At 41.6% G+C, this 12055-nt stretch overlaps 1 protein-coding gene across 1 annotated transcript in view; it reads left to right on the top strand.

Annotated features, from left to right (window-relative positions):
* CPS1 (carbamoyl-phosphate synthase 1) overlaps positions 1-12055 on the top strand; it is an 87023-nt gene that overhangs the window by 65219 nt on the left and 9749 nt on the right. Inside the window, exons 28-33 of the mRNA XM_033516191.1 lie at positions 1872-1947; positions 3866-3943; positions 4833-4940; positions 6087-6176; positions 7451-7621; positions 10179-10253. Of these exons, the coding sequence (XP_033372082.1) occupies positions 1872-1947; positions 3866-3943; positions 4833-4940; positions 6087-6176; positions 7451-7621; positions 10179-10253 (598 nt within the window). The remainder of the gene's footprint in view (positions 1-1871; positions 1948-3865; positions 3944-4832; positions 4941-6086; positions 6177-7450; positions 7622-10178; positions 10254-12055) is intronic.

The following is a 12055-nucleotide window of genomic DNA, read 5'->3' as shown; positions in this document are numbered from 1 at the left end:
TTTTGAATTCAGCTTCTTATTTGCCAAGCTTCTCTGCTTTACAGGCATGTTTTATGTCCCTACAGTGTGGCAGCTGCTTCTCATTAAACAGACATTGTAGAGAGTCCCTCATTTCCAGCAGCCAGACACACTTCTTGAGGAGGTTACACCAGCACATGCACACAGCAAACTCACAAACTCACCAGCTCTGAATGATTGCTCTTCTCTGTGAGGAGTTTCTTCACAGCTGGGTGACTCAGCACAGAGAGGCAGTTTCCTGGGCACAGTTTACAAGTGAAAATAAATTGGAGACAGGATCCTTTTTGTATGAAAGACACACCTATCAAAATGAAGAAGCTCAATATCAATTTTCAGGGCTGGGGGACAAGCACATTTTTACTTTAAAGGAAGAAAAGGGGAAGGGTTTCTTCAGCCCTGAAGGAAATATCCTTTAGAAGAGACTCCTGAATGTGACTTTTCAATCTGGTCTCTAAGATTTGAAATAGGGTTTCAAGCAAAGTTAGAAAACAGCCCTCCTGTCAGGAGTAAAGTTGAGTATATGTATGAGGTGAAAACTGCTCCTGAGGTAATTTGTCAGATTGTGAGGGAACATCTCTTTTAGCCTGTTGTTTCCATCTGTGTGAAAACCATTATAGGCCCTTTTGGTGTTAAGTTTTTGTTAATGTGTGTTAGTGCACGGCAGGGGCACTCCAGGGAGAAGGATGGAACTGGAGGATGTAAAACTTTGAGGAATGAGAGTGTGAAAAGCCCTAGCATGGCTCTCTGCCTGGCCTCTGCAGAACAGCAGCAGTCCACAGCTAGATTTCTTCATCCTCTGAGCAGATATGACCTTTAATATTGGCCAGTTTCCTTGGAAAATGAAATGCCTTTCCCCACCAGTTAGGTACTGTGTACACCAGCTCATGTCCTCAGTGGTACTACTGACACAAGTTCATGGATTTATTGAATTCTATTGATTTACATCAGCTGAAGAGGTAAAAATAATCACATAGGTACCTGTGTCTATTTATTTTGGGATAAAGGGACTGATCTGGGGGATAGATTCTTCTTCCACTTTTCCCCACAGCCTCTGTGGGCTTGCCCATCAAAGCAAAGGGCAAGCTGGGCATCAGTAGGGGAAATGTAACATCTTCTTTTTGTGAGATTCTTGTCTTTAAAAGGGACTTGAATCATTAACTCTGGACCCATGTTCTCCCAGATCCCCTTCTCTGATTAAATCTGATTGAATCATTAACTCTGGACCCATGTTCTCCCCTGCTCTCTGGCAGAGAGCAGCTTTCAGATATCTGCTGTACAGTGTCTGCTGCCTCAAGGAATGAGATTTGAGGGGAGGAGCACAGTGAAATGGGCAGCAAAGAACAGACTGTTTGCATCTGGATTTACACTGGCACAACCATTGCCAGTGACCCGTGCAAACCTCACTTCATCTGTCCCTGAGGGCTAAAGGAGCCAAGTGTGTTTGTCCTGAGCTCCCAGCTAACCTGGCCCAGGGGAAAGTCTGGGCCTCACTGGGGTGGGTGGCTCAGGAGCCATCTCCCCCAGCTTAGGGGACCTTCCAAGGCTTGGCTCAGCAAGGGCATTTGGCAGCAGTGCTAAGGCTGTGAAAACACAGTTCTTTATTTCTCCACTGCTGTTCTGGAGGTCTCCTGCCTTCTCTGGGAAGGATAATGGGGAGTAATTGGGTGCCACCTCTGCCTTTCTCTGAGTCAAGAGCAGAGCAAATGGCTGGGGTCAGGAGCTTCCTTGGCTAGTCTGTCATATAGAGGGAGTTGCTAACCCTGTGAACCCTGTGCCCTCGTGCCTAGCACTCATCTCTCCCTAGAATTCACAAGGGAAGCTGACCTTGGTGCTCTTCTTTCCTATTCCCACAGTGGGTCTGCAATGAATGTGGTATTCACTGAAGAAGAAATGAAGAAGTTCTTAGCAGAAGCCACCAGAGTCTCTCAGGTACCTCTCTTTGTGCTGCCACTTCTTTTTGTGTTCCCCTTATTTGTTTTTTCTCTACTGTGTTTTCTCTCTCTCTGTTTCCTTATTGTGTCTTCCTCACTCTTTCCCTTCCTTGCCTGGAGAGGAGGTGCTGGGTTTGATTCCTCAGTTTGTTCCCTAACAGGCTCCCTCTCTAACCTGGGAGCCTCTCCTGTGCAAATATCCTTACTGACCCCACTGGGAGCACCTTTCACTCACTTTCTCAATTGTTTTGCCTGGCTTCTTTGAAAAATTAAATACTTCATCTTAGTATCTCTTCTGAAGGTTTTTTCCTTTTTTTTTTTTTTTTTTTTTTTAAAAATGGTCACTGTTCAGAACAGGGTTGTGGCACTATAAACCCTGCTGTCCCAGGAATCTTGGATTCAAAAATAAATGAATCAAAGAGGAACTCTCTGGAAACACAACTGGCAGTGGAAGTCTGACATGTTACTGCTTTCTCAGGATTCCTAGGTGTTAAAGCTTGAACAAGAACTGTGAGATTTTTAAGTGTATGAGGCAAATGGTGCAAGTTAACCTTTTCAGCAAGAAACAGTGGAATGAATGGGAAGTACCTTTAAAAGTAATAATATCCTGAAGGATGGGTTAGTGTGGAGGCATGGAGACCACTTTTTACCATCTTTGAACATGTTTTAGAGGGGTAGTTCAACAGTTACTCCCACCAGAAGGAATTGTTTAACTAATTCTCAGAGGACTATAGGGTCAGCCTGTGGCAGTGTGCCAGTGCAGAACTTCTCCAGGTAAAAGCCCCGACCAGTCCTTGTTCTGTTTTTACGACTTTGCTGTTTCAGTGTTGTGTCATGATGGCATTTATGTTGTCAATAATGTTCAAAATTTCTAATGCAGGTTGAGACAGATTGAAGTAAACAAGGCTGTGTGCACATATAAAATCTTCAGGTGAAAAACTGCAGCAAGACAGAAAGTAACAGGACACAAGCCACTAAATTTATGAAACAATGTAGGCTTCAGCGTTGTCCTTGCCTGTGAATTTACCCTTGCACTGATAAATGGAAGGAATTGCGTCTTGTAACTTTTGGAGCTGCTTGGTATTTTTTCAAGAGGGGCCTTTAAAACATGCACAAACTGTCATTTATTTCATTTTATGCTCTAATAAATAATAGGCAGTTAATAGTGGACGGGACAGGTAAAATGTTGAGACACAAAGCTGGCCAGGAAGAATTCAGATTAGAGTTTTTTGGAGCAAGTGTCTGGAAGGAGAAAGTATTAGAGGAGAGTGGAAGTGTGTGCTAGCATCCCAGAGACAGGCAGGAAGAAGAGGAAGGAAAACAACCAGGGAAGGCAGTGAGAGTCCAGGACAGGCTCTTCTGGCCAGCTATAATTAGTGGCAACCTCTCCCTGGGAGACTTAGGAAACTGGGAAGAGGAATTAGAAAGGAATGGATCAGCTGCATAAAATATATGAGTCTAAACCAGCAAACAACCACTCTCATTGTGTTTCATTCAAAGCCATTGAGAATGCCAAGGATGGGTTCCTTTATGAAGCACCATGTCCAGTGAGACAGCTGGAGGCTCAGACCGAGGGGGAATTGGAGCTCTTGGAGTTAAGGACTGTCTTTAGGAGATGGGATTAGAGGTCATGGGATCCATGCATTTCTTGCTACCTTCTTTGTGCCATGACCTCTGTGGCTTTGCCCCAAATTTGTCTGTCCTGGTGTTCTTATGGAGAGCTCAAACCTTTTTTTGCATCAGTGGTTTTGGGGAAACCAAAGTTTCCCCCATTCTATCTTTGCAAAGTTCACTTGTCTGTGGAAATGAGGATATTAATTGATTTGTCTTCTGGTCTTTTGTTTCCAAAGGGTCCTAGGTGGCCTACAAATACTCTCTTATAAAAACTTTCTAATTTTTTCTTGTTTTGATGGTAGGATTACCCTGTGGTACTCACTAAATTTATTGAAGATGCCCGTGAAGTGGAAATGGATGCTGTTGCTAGGGCAGGAAGAGTAAGTACTTTTCTTTAACATTAAACTTGTTTTTTCAGGATCTGAGATCTGCAAAAATGTGTAGTTTGAATGATTTACTGTAGAGCCATGGATTCATGGCTGAGTAAAGAAACAAGTATTAATCTTAGGCTCAAAACCATTGTGCTTGAAAAGCTCCACCTCTCTTATTGTATACATCTAACCAGTTATTTTTTAAGCATTGCTTATCCATGTAAATGAATGCTTTTGAATATAATTTTTTTACCAGATTTGCAAATCACTGGTTTCAGAAATGACTTTCATCAGAATTTTATCATGGGTTATGGAATTACCACAGTTATTCCATATTTTTTTACAACTTCACCTTGCCTTTCATTACTCAGCAAAGGCAAAAAAAAAAAAAAAAAATCACAAACTTCACAATTAACAGAAACAGTCTTTTTCAACTTTAATTTTTAACCAGCAGCCACAATCACTTTTTTGGTATTGAGGCTGTGTGCCTTGATGCAGTTAATTCAATTTAAATCCTTAGGCCTGGATATTTTTTTGTATCACTTAAAACACCACAGAAGAGTAGGGGTAAAATTCCATACCAGTGATGCTGGGGAATGATGACATTTTGTGTTCTGGCAAGCAGAACTTTGAAAGCTGGTTTAAAGCCTCTGTAGCTTTTACCTTCTGAGCCCACATGTGTTAGAGAGAGGAGGGAAGCCTCAGCATCTCCAGGCTGTGGCAGATGTTTGTGACACTGATGTTTCCTCATTCACATGCCTAGTGTCTGCTTCAGGCACATTCACCCCAAAATCTTGGGAAATTCACTTTCTGTTCAGGAGGCTGGGCTGTGCTGGGGGGGAAGGAACAGTTTCTGAGAGGGTGAAGTGACCCAGGGCTGTGCCATTTTTGTGTGCAGGTTATTTCACACGCTATTTCAGAGCACGTGGAGGACGCAGGTGTTCACTCTGGGGATGCCACCCTCATGTTCCCCACACAGACCATCAGCCAGGGAGCCTTGGAGAAGGTATGTGTTGCACTAGCATTGAAAAGAGAAAAGGAAATGAGGGTTTGACTCTGCTTTCCCTCCACCACCAGTGGAGAAATCAAATGGCCTATGATTTTTTTAAGGCAAATGTGGTATGTTCATGAGGGATGTCTGAGCTGTATCCCAGTAATTCAAGCAGTAGATGAGCACACTTTTAGACCCATAGGATTTTTTTGTTTCCCAGGTTTAGAACCAGCTTCTGTAGCAGCAGAGGATTGTCTAATTCACACACATGCCAAATGGTTCTCTTTCCACTTCCTTTTCTCCCACAATACTTCCATGATTATGTCAGATGCATGACTTTCTAGCTTCCTGCTTCTCCAAAAATAATATCAGGATGAATGAACCTCGCTTAATCTTGGCTTTTTCCCCTTTCAAGAATAAACCTTGTGATGCAGAGTTTGATGTTAAGATGCATTTTTTTTCAATGGAATGTGCCATGCCCCTTTATGTCATCCTGTTAAGGGTTTGCTTGGAAGCCAGCAAAAGCTGTAATGCAATGATCTGTGCTCCAGCTCTGTTTCCAAGGATGTCCAAAGCCTTGTTTCTGACAACAGCCATGTCCTGAAACAAAGCTATTCAACCCCTTGTATTGACACACCTGGGAAATAAGACTTTCCTCCCAGTTTGTTCCAGAGTGTTTCTACTCAGTCACCTCCCACTGATCTGTGATGGGACAGGCACGTTGGTGAAAGACTTCTAGGACACTTACAAAACTGATTAGTTATTCCCAAATAACAAAACATTATTCTTTATGTCACCAAGAAAGGTATAAAGACTCCAGTGTGCAGTGTAGGAATTGCTACAGGGCAAGGCTTTGATTCTTTGTTTTTCTCCTTCTCCCCTCTGCTTTCTCACACACACAGAAAACCTGATTTTTACTTCTGCCCTCAAATGACACTTCAGGCTCTAGAGAAATCAAACATGTTTGCTTCTGAAATAGTGCTGTTGCCAAAATGTGGGTATAGAGCAAAAAACAAGGCAGAGAGAGATGATGTTTAAAGAAATCCACAAGTCTGGTGATTTATTGCCATGATGCTCTCTAGTTTGTGGAACTTAATTATTTATTCTGTATACACACATTTACACTTTCTAAATTTGTTTTTGTTTTTTTTTTTTTAATAGGTAAAAGCTGCTACAAAAAAGATTGCAAAGGCTTTTGCCATCTCTGGTCCATTCAATATCCAGTTCTTGGTGCAAGGCAAGAATGTGCTGGTAAGAGCTGCTGTGCCTGAGGTGTTGCTGGTGTGTGTGGGTCCTGCCTGTCTGCTGTGGGCAGTGGCACACACAGTGCCACTCTGGTGTGGCAGTGACACACACAGTGCCACTCTGGTGTGGCAGTGGCACACACAGTGGCACTCTGGTGTGGCAGTGGCACACACAGTGCCACTCTGGTGTGGCAGTGGCACACACAGTGCCACTCTGGTGTGGCAGTGGCAGCCAGGACAAAGAACCTGTCTTGGCAGAGGCTGTGGGCTCGCCTGTGCCACCCTTTGTCACATATGTGGCAGGGAGCATCCTCCCCTGCCCTCACACTGAGGCTGAAGAGAGTCTTTTTGCTCTTCCAGCTTTGTTTCACTGTGGGAAGAGCTGCTGTCCTTCCCAAAATTGTCAGTTTGGAATAGGATGGACAACACCTGCACCCCATCCCTGTACTGGATAGCATGGCTTTTAGATCTCTGGTGTCTTCTCTCATCTTTAGCTATTTTGATGTTAAATTAAGGCTTCAAAGGGATTGAAAAGAAAGCAAGGCAATGCAAGTGTTTAAACCTTTAGTGTAAGCTATTAGGGTGGTTATCTGAATAGTCCTAGCAGCTATTAGCAACACAAGTGCAGCAGATGCCTGACCCTTTCTGGATAACAGTTGGCTTTCTGCTGCTAATGGAAGAGGGTCAGAGGAATGTGAGCAGAGTATAACTGAGGAAACAGGGAATAGGAGGAAAACCTGTCAGGAGACAGAAGAGATGCATTATTGGTGCATTATTGGTGTTTGGTGACCATGAGTTGAGTGAAATGTACTTACTGTTCTTCACCTTCTCTCCGTTTCACACGTGGTTATTGAGAAACTTCACAGAGGGAGAGAACAGAGATTTTCCTTCCTTGCTTTCCCACAGAGGGGAGAACAGGTTGCACTTCTAGAGCTTGTTCCTAATGCCTGGGCATGTTTCCATGCCTCTTGCACATTAACTTAGGACAGAGTAAAGCACGTTTTCTGAGTGAAGGCTGGCTTCCCCTCACTTCTAATATTCAGACAACAGAAATGGATCTCAGCTGAAGAACAGGCTGCTTGGATCTCAGGCTGGCCATTCCCTATCCCTTTCCCCTGTTTTAATAATGATTCCAATTTCTGTCTTTCTTATTTGACAATCTGGAGAATATGTCTGCCAAGAGGACTCAGGGCTGCTTTCAAAAAATATGAATCAATCTTTTTCTTCTTTGCACAGTGCCTGACCCTGATATTTCTCTTTTTTTTTTTTTAATCCCACCAGGTGATAGAGTGCAATTTGAGGGCTTCACGCTCCTTCCCCTTTGTATCCAAGACTCTGGGTGTGGATTTCATTGATGTGGCCACTAAAGTGATGATTGGAAAGCAGGTTAATGAGTCATCCCTGCCCACAATGGAACATCCCATTTTTCCATCCAGATATGTTGGGATTAAGGTATGGTTTCCAAAAGAACCACAGAAACCCCACCACAGAGTCAGCACATAACACATTAAAATACAATTAGTACTTTAATGCTTAGAGAGAACAATTTACTCATTGGCCAAAGGCCAAATTGACCTTCTGTAGTTTCTGTCAAGATAATCTATTTGGAAACTTCAGAGAAAAATCAGAGGAAAATTATCCAGTGAAACCAAATCTTTCTTTATTTTTAACATCTAACCTACTGTAAATCCTCTTTATGAGCTGCATAATAAATTTACACTTGCAGAGTTGAACACTGAAGTTCAGGCTATTTCATAATACTCTGTAATACACGTGTGGACATGAACAACTTTGTGTTGTGAGTGCCACCCACATTTATCTGCAGGATCTGGGACATGGGCTGTCAAATCCACATAATCCCCTTTACATACACCACTGGTTAAAATAGGGGTGAAAGTCTTGCATCCTTTGATTTCAGTCAGGCCAGGGTTTTACTTTCCATAATTACTAAGCTTGTATAGGACCCAACACAATAAAGTGCATGGTAGATATTTTTGAATGCTCAGTGGAAGGAAAAAATAAAATCATAAAAAATTTGGAACAGTGGTGCAGAAAATCCAAAGCATAATGACAATTGTTTATACAGAAACTTTCAAGCTTTAATAGCTTCCATATCAAGTGAAAACTGAAGAAGCAGAAAACACCTAACATCTTTCTACTAATAAAATGTTCAGAGCTATTAAAATGGAAGCCAAATTTGTGTCACAAGCCAGTCAGTCTAGATACAGCTTTACATTTTATTTTGATGCCACAGACAGGCATTATCTGAAATTCGAACTTGAGACATTTTTTTTACTTTGGTGAATTTATTTTTAAAAATTTCCACTGTTTAGACCTGGGGCTTCTGCACTGTTGTTAGCTGAAGTGTCAAGAGTTTTGTCTCTCCAGGGAATGCTGGCTACAGAGCAGAAAACCCAGCTTTATTCTTGAAAACTTCCCTACAAAGCTTTTTATACTGCCTGTGTTCTGTGTGGATTTGTCAAATATAAAAACCTGCTAGCACCTTTGGAAATGCTAAACTTTGAAAAATATTCCAGTTTAGCCTGTTTGTTGTTATTCATGCATCATATTTTCTATCCTCTTAAAATTTATTGCTAGTAGTATTTGCATGGATCTTGTTTCTTCAGTAGTTTTTAAAAGAAGATATGAAAATCTTTTCCTCTTTCTCAACCTAGCTGCTCCTTTGTGGATTACAGTATTTAATCTTAGTGTTTAAGCTTTAGTGACTGAAATACTGTCTTGCCATGTTTGCTCCCAGACTGGTGCAAGTATCAGGGTCTGACCAAGATTAAATCCTGGGTAGGGAATGACTGACTAAATTTTCAGTGGGGTTTAGTTGCAGTACCAGATTCTGCTCCCAGTGATGCATTTTCATGTTCTCAGCAGATAAAAATTAGGGAGGTGGTGGAAGGCTTTGCTGCTTGTTACCTTTCAAGACAATGTGCATTAAAATAATCTGTCTTGATTGCCATATCTCTGCTTGAGTGAAAATTTTCTCTTTACTTACAGTGGAAACAAAACTGTTCTAAAAGTCACAAAGGCACATGACATTTTTTGAAAAACCTTTTGAATTCCTCCTGTCTAACTTGAACTGGTCATTGTTAGGTGTCATGAAGCAGCAGCTGTATTATCTTCAGTGTTACCCTTGGAGACCTCCAGGGACAGAACTATGGCTAAAAATTTAAAAATAGATTTGTTTTTTTAGCAGAAATCTTGCTGCCTTTATGCAAATACCATTGGTAGTTTAAGATGTGGAGAAGCCCTACAGAAAATGACTCAGTAGTAGGAAATTTCTACTGTGTTTGTTACATGTGGTGCTTGGTTCCTTAACAGGGACTTTCTTTTCCTCCCTCCTCTCCCTGTTTCTTATTTTAAGATCCAATTAGCATAAGGACTCAATGCTGTGATCTAAGTCCTCAGATAATAATAATAATAATAGTGATCAGAGGGCTTAACATTAGCTTATCAAGAGGAAAAAAATTACAAATATGTATTTCTGGATGGGGGAGAGGGAAAACATGGAAATAATTTGCAAAGTTTTGTCTTGTTTGCTCTGAAAGAAACCACATTCTTGTGGAGTAGTTTTTATTTCTGCAAATGAAACATTTAATGGAGAACAGTGTTCTCTGAAAAACCAACTGGATTCGGACAATATCTCTCCTTGTTGCATGAATTAAGTGCTTCACAGCCTTTTCACTTAAAAATGTGTCCTTAAAATCATGCTGATAGTGGGCTACCACTGACTGAAAATCCACCATGGAATTGAGCAGTTAGATGATTGATTTATTGGTGGAATACATGGTTATTTGTTCCAGTCCATCACCAAGATGCTGAGGGAGCTACTTTGCCAAAGAGTCCTTTCCTTATCACCCTTGACCGCTGCTTTTTTTTTGGATAAATTTTCATGTCTCTTTCTGACACTTCCAAGTGTAGCTAGAATTTTTATTTTTTTTTTTAATGATCCCATTTTTATTCTCTTTTTTCCCCTCCTGCCTCTTTCTTTCACCAGGCCCCAGTGTTTTCCTGGTCCAGGCTAAGAGATGCTGATCCTGTTCTCCGATGTGAAATGGCCTCTACTGGGGAGGTATCTTTTAGATTTCCTTTTTTTTTAAAAAAAAACCCCAAATTGACTTTAAACACCATGAATCTTTGAAAGTGATCTTATTACTTCCTGAATCATGATGGCATCTGTTGCTTCTGCAGAAAATTGAAAACATCTTTCTTAGCTGTAAAACCCACGATGTCCTGGGAAACCCCAGATTTTTCAGCCACTGGATGTCCCTCTTTACCTGCATGTCAGCTCCCTGAGCTGGACCTGGTTGGTGTGGCAGCCTGAAATGGGTTTATCTGAGAGCTGCTGGGTTTTGGGAGTGGTTTTATGTTTTTTTATGACTCGTGGTCCAGGGCAGATGAGTGGTGGTGGCTCCCACCCTCCATGGACACTTGCCACAGCAGCGACGTGGAGACTCCCAGGCGTGAGTGGTTGGCCTTGGGATGCACCAGCTGCTTAAAGGCAGCAAAAATATCTGTTATTTTCTTGTTGCCTGGTAACCACCAAGGCATTCCCAAGGTGCAAAATGAAAGAAACAATAAAATGTGGTGGTTGCAGGCAGCTTTCCCCACTCTATGTGCAGCCAGGCGCTGCTGGAATGTCTCCTGGTGTGGTTATGGCATGCTGTGAGGACACAGGGCTGGGCGTCTTCCTGCCCTGGCTCAGCATCCTCACCCTCATAGGCACAGATTTCCATCCATTTCACCTGAAGGGATGCTGACTCACATAGAACAACAGGTTTCTTTATGAGTTATTGCTGAGCTATAGAGGGTGTCCATAGATACACCCAAGTGGTCTTCACATTTTATGTATTCTGTTGCTTCTAGAATGAGTTGCAGTAGCAAAAACTTATTCTGGGCCAGATTATCCTCTTGTAAAGTGATTAAACACTGGAGCAATTTGATCAGACTTAAGCCTGCTGTACCATCAGTAGGCAGGGGGCAGGGGCTGGGCTGCTCCATTGGATGTGAGCTTGGGTATGTCAGAAAGAACCATTTTCATCAGGAAATACCATTTCAGTAGGAAAAAATACCCAGATACAAAGTAAGAACAGCCTTAGGTCTCCTACATCTCTCCAGAATTACTTTATTTTACTCTTCATTATGTGCTGGAAATCAGTATTGCAGAAGAGTTCCTTTCAGTATAGTTAATGGGCAGGAAAAAGTCAAGTGACTTCTGTGACTTCCTGATTTTCTGAACAAAATTGAATACACAGACAAATTCCTCACAAAAAAAAAAAGAATAAAAATGTAACTAGGGACAAGAATTATTCTTCTGGGTTTTATACAAAGTTAGAGATTACCATGACCATAAAGGAGGGATTATTAACTTTTATGAGTTGGAAAGATCTATATTCACAAATGCCATAAAGTATGACATGAAAAGTCTTTCTTATAGCGAGGGAAGGATAATAACTTACTTTGGGTAAAATGCTCAGTTATTCCTCACAGACATTTTTCACACACATGGCTTGATCTGGGCTTTAATTTGCCACATCTGTCTGGCAGAGATTTATTTTGCTGGAAGCCATGGTTCCCACAACAGGAGACACAGTGCTGGGGGTCCCTCTGAGTATTGTGCCATAGTGATAAACCTCTCCTGGCAGGCTGGAGAGCCTGCAGGGGAAGGTCTGTCTGTCACCCTAAAAAGTCTGGGAATATAGAATACATAGGAACATGAAAAAAACATAGAATATGGATATAACAACTCTATCATGTTGTCATGACATTTTTATTTTTACTCTTTCTCTTTCTCTTTCTCTTTCTCTTTCTCTTTCTCTTTCTCTTTCTCTTTCTCTTTCTCTTTCTCTTTCTCTTTCTCTTTCTCTTTCTCTT

The sequence above is a fragment of the Parus major genome, chromosome 7 (assembly GCF_001522545.3).
Source record: "Parus major isolate Abel chromosome 7, Parus_major1.1, whole genome shotgun sequence".
Classification (NCBI taxonomy): Eukaryota; Metazoa; Chordata; class Aves; order Passeriformes; family Paridae; genus Parus; species Parus major.
Note: the sequence above shows the minus strand (reverse complement) of the source record. Positions and strands in the feature narration are given on the sequence as shown.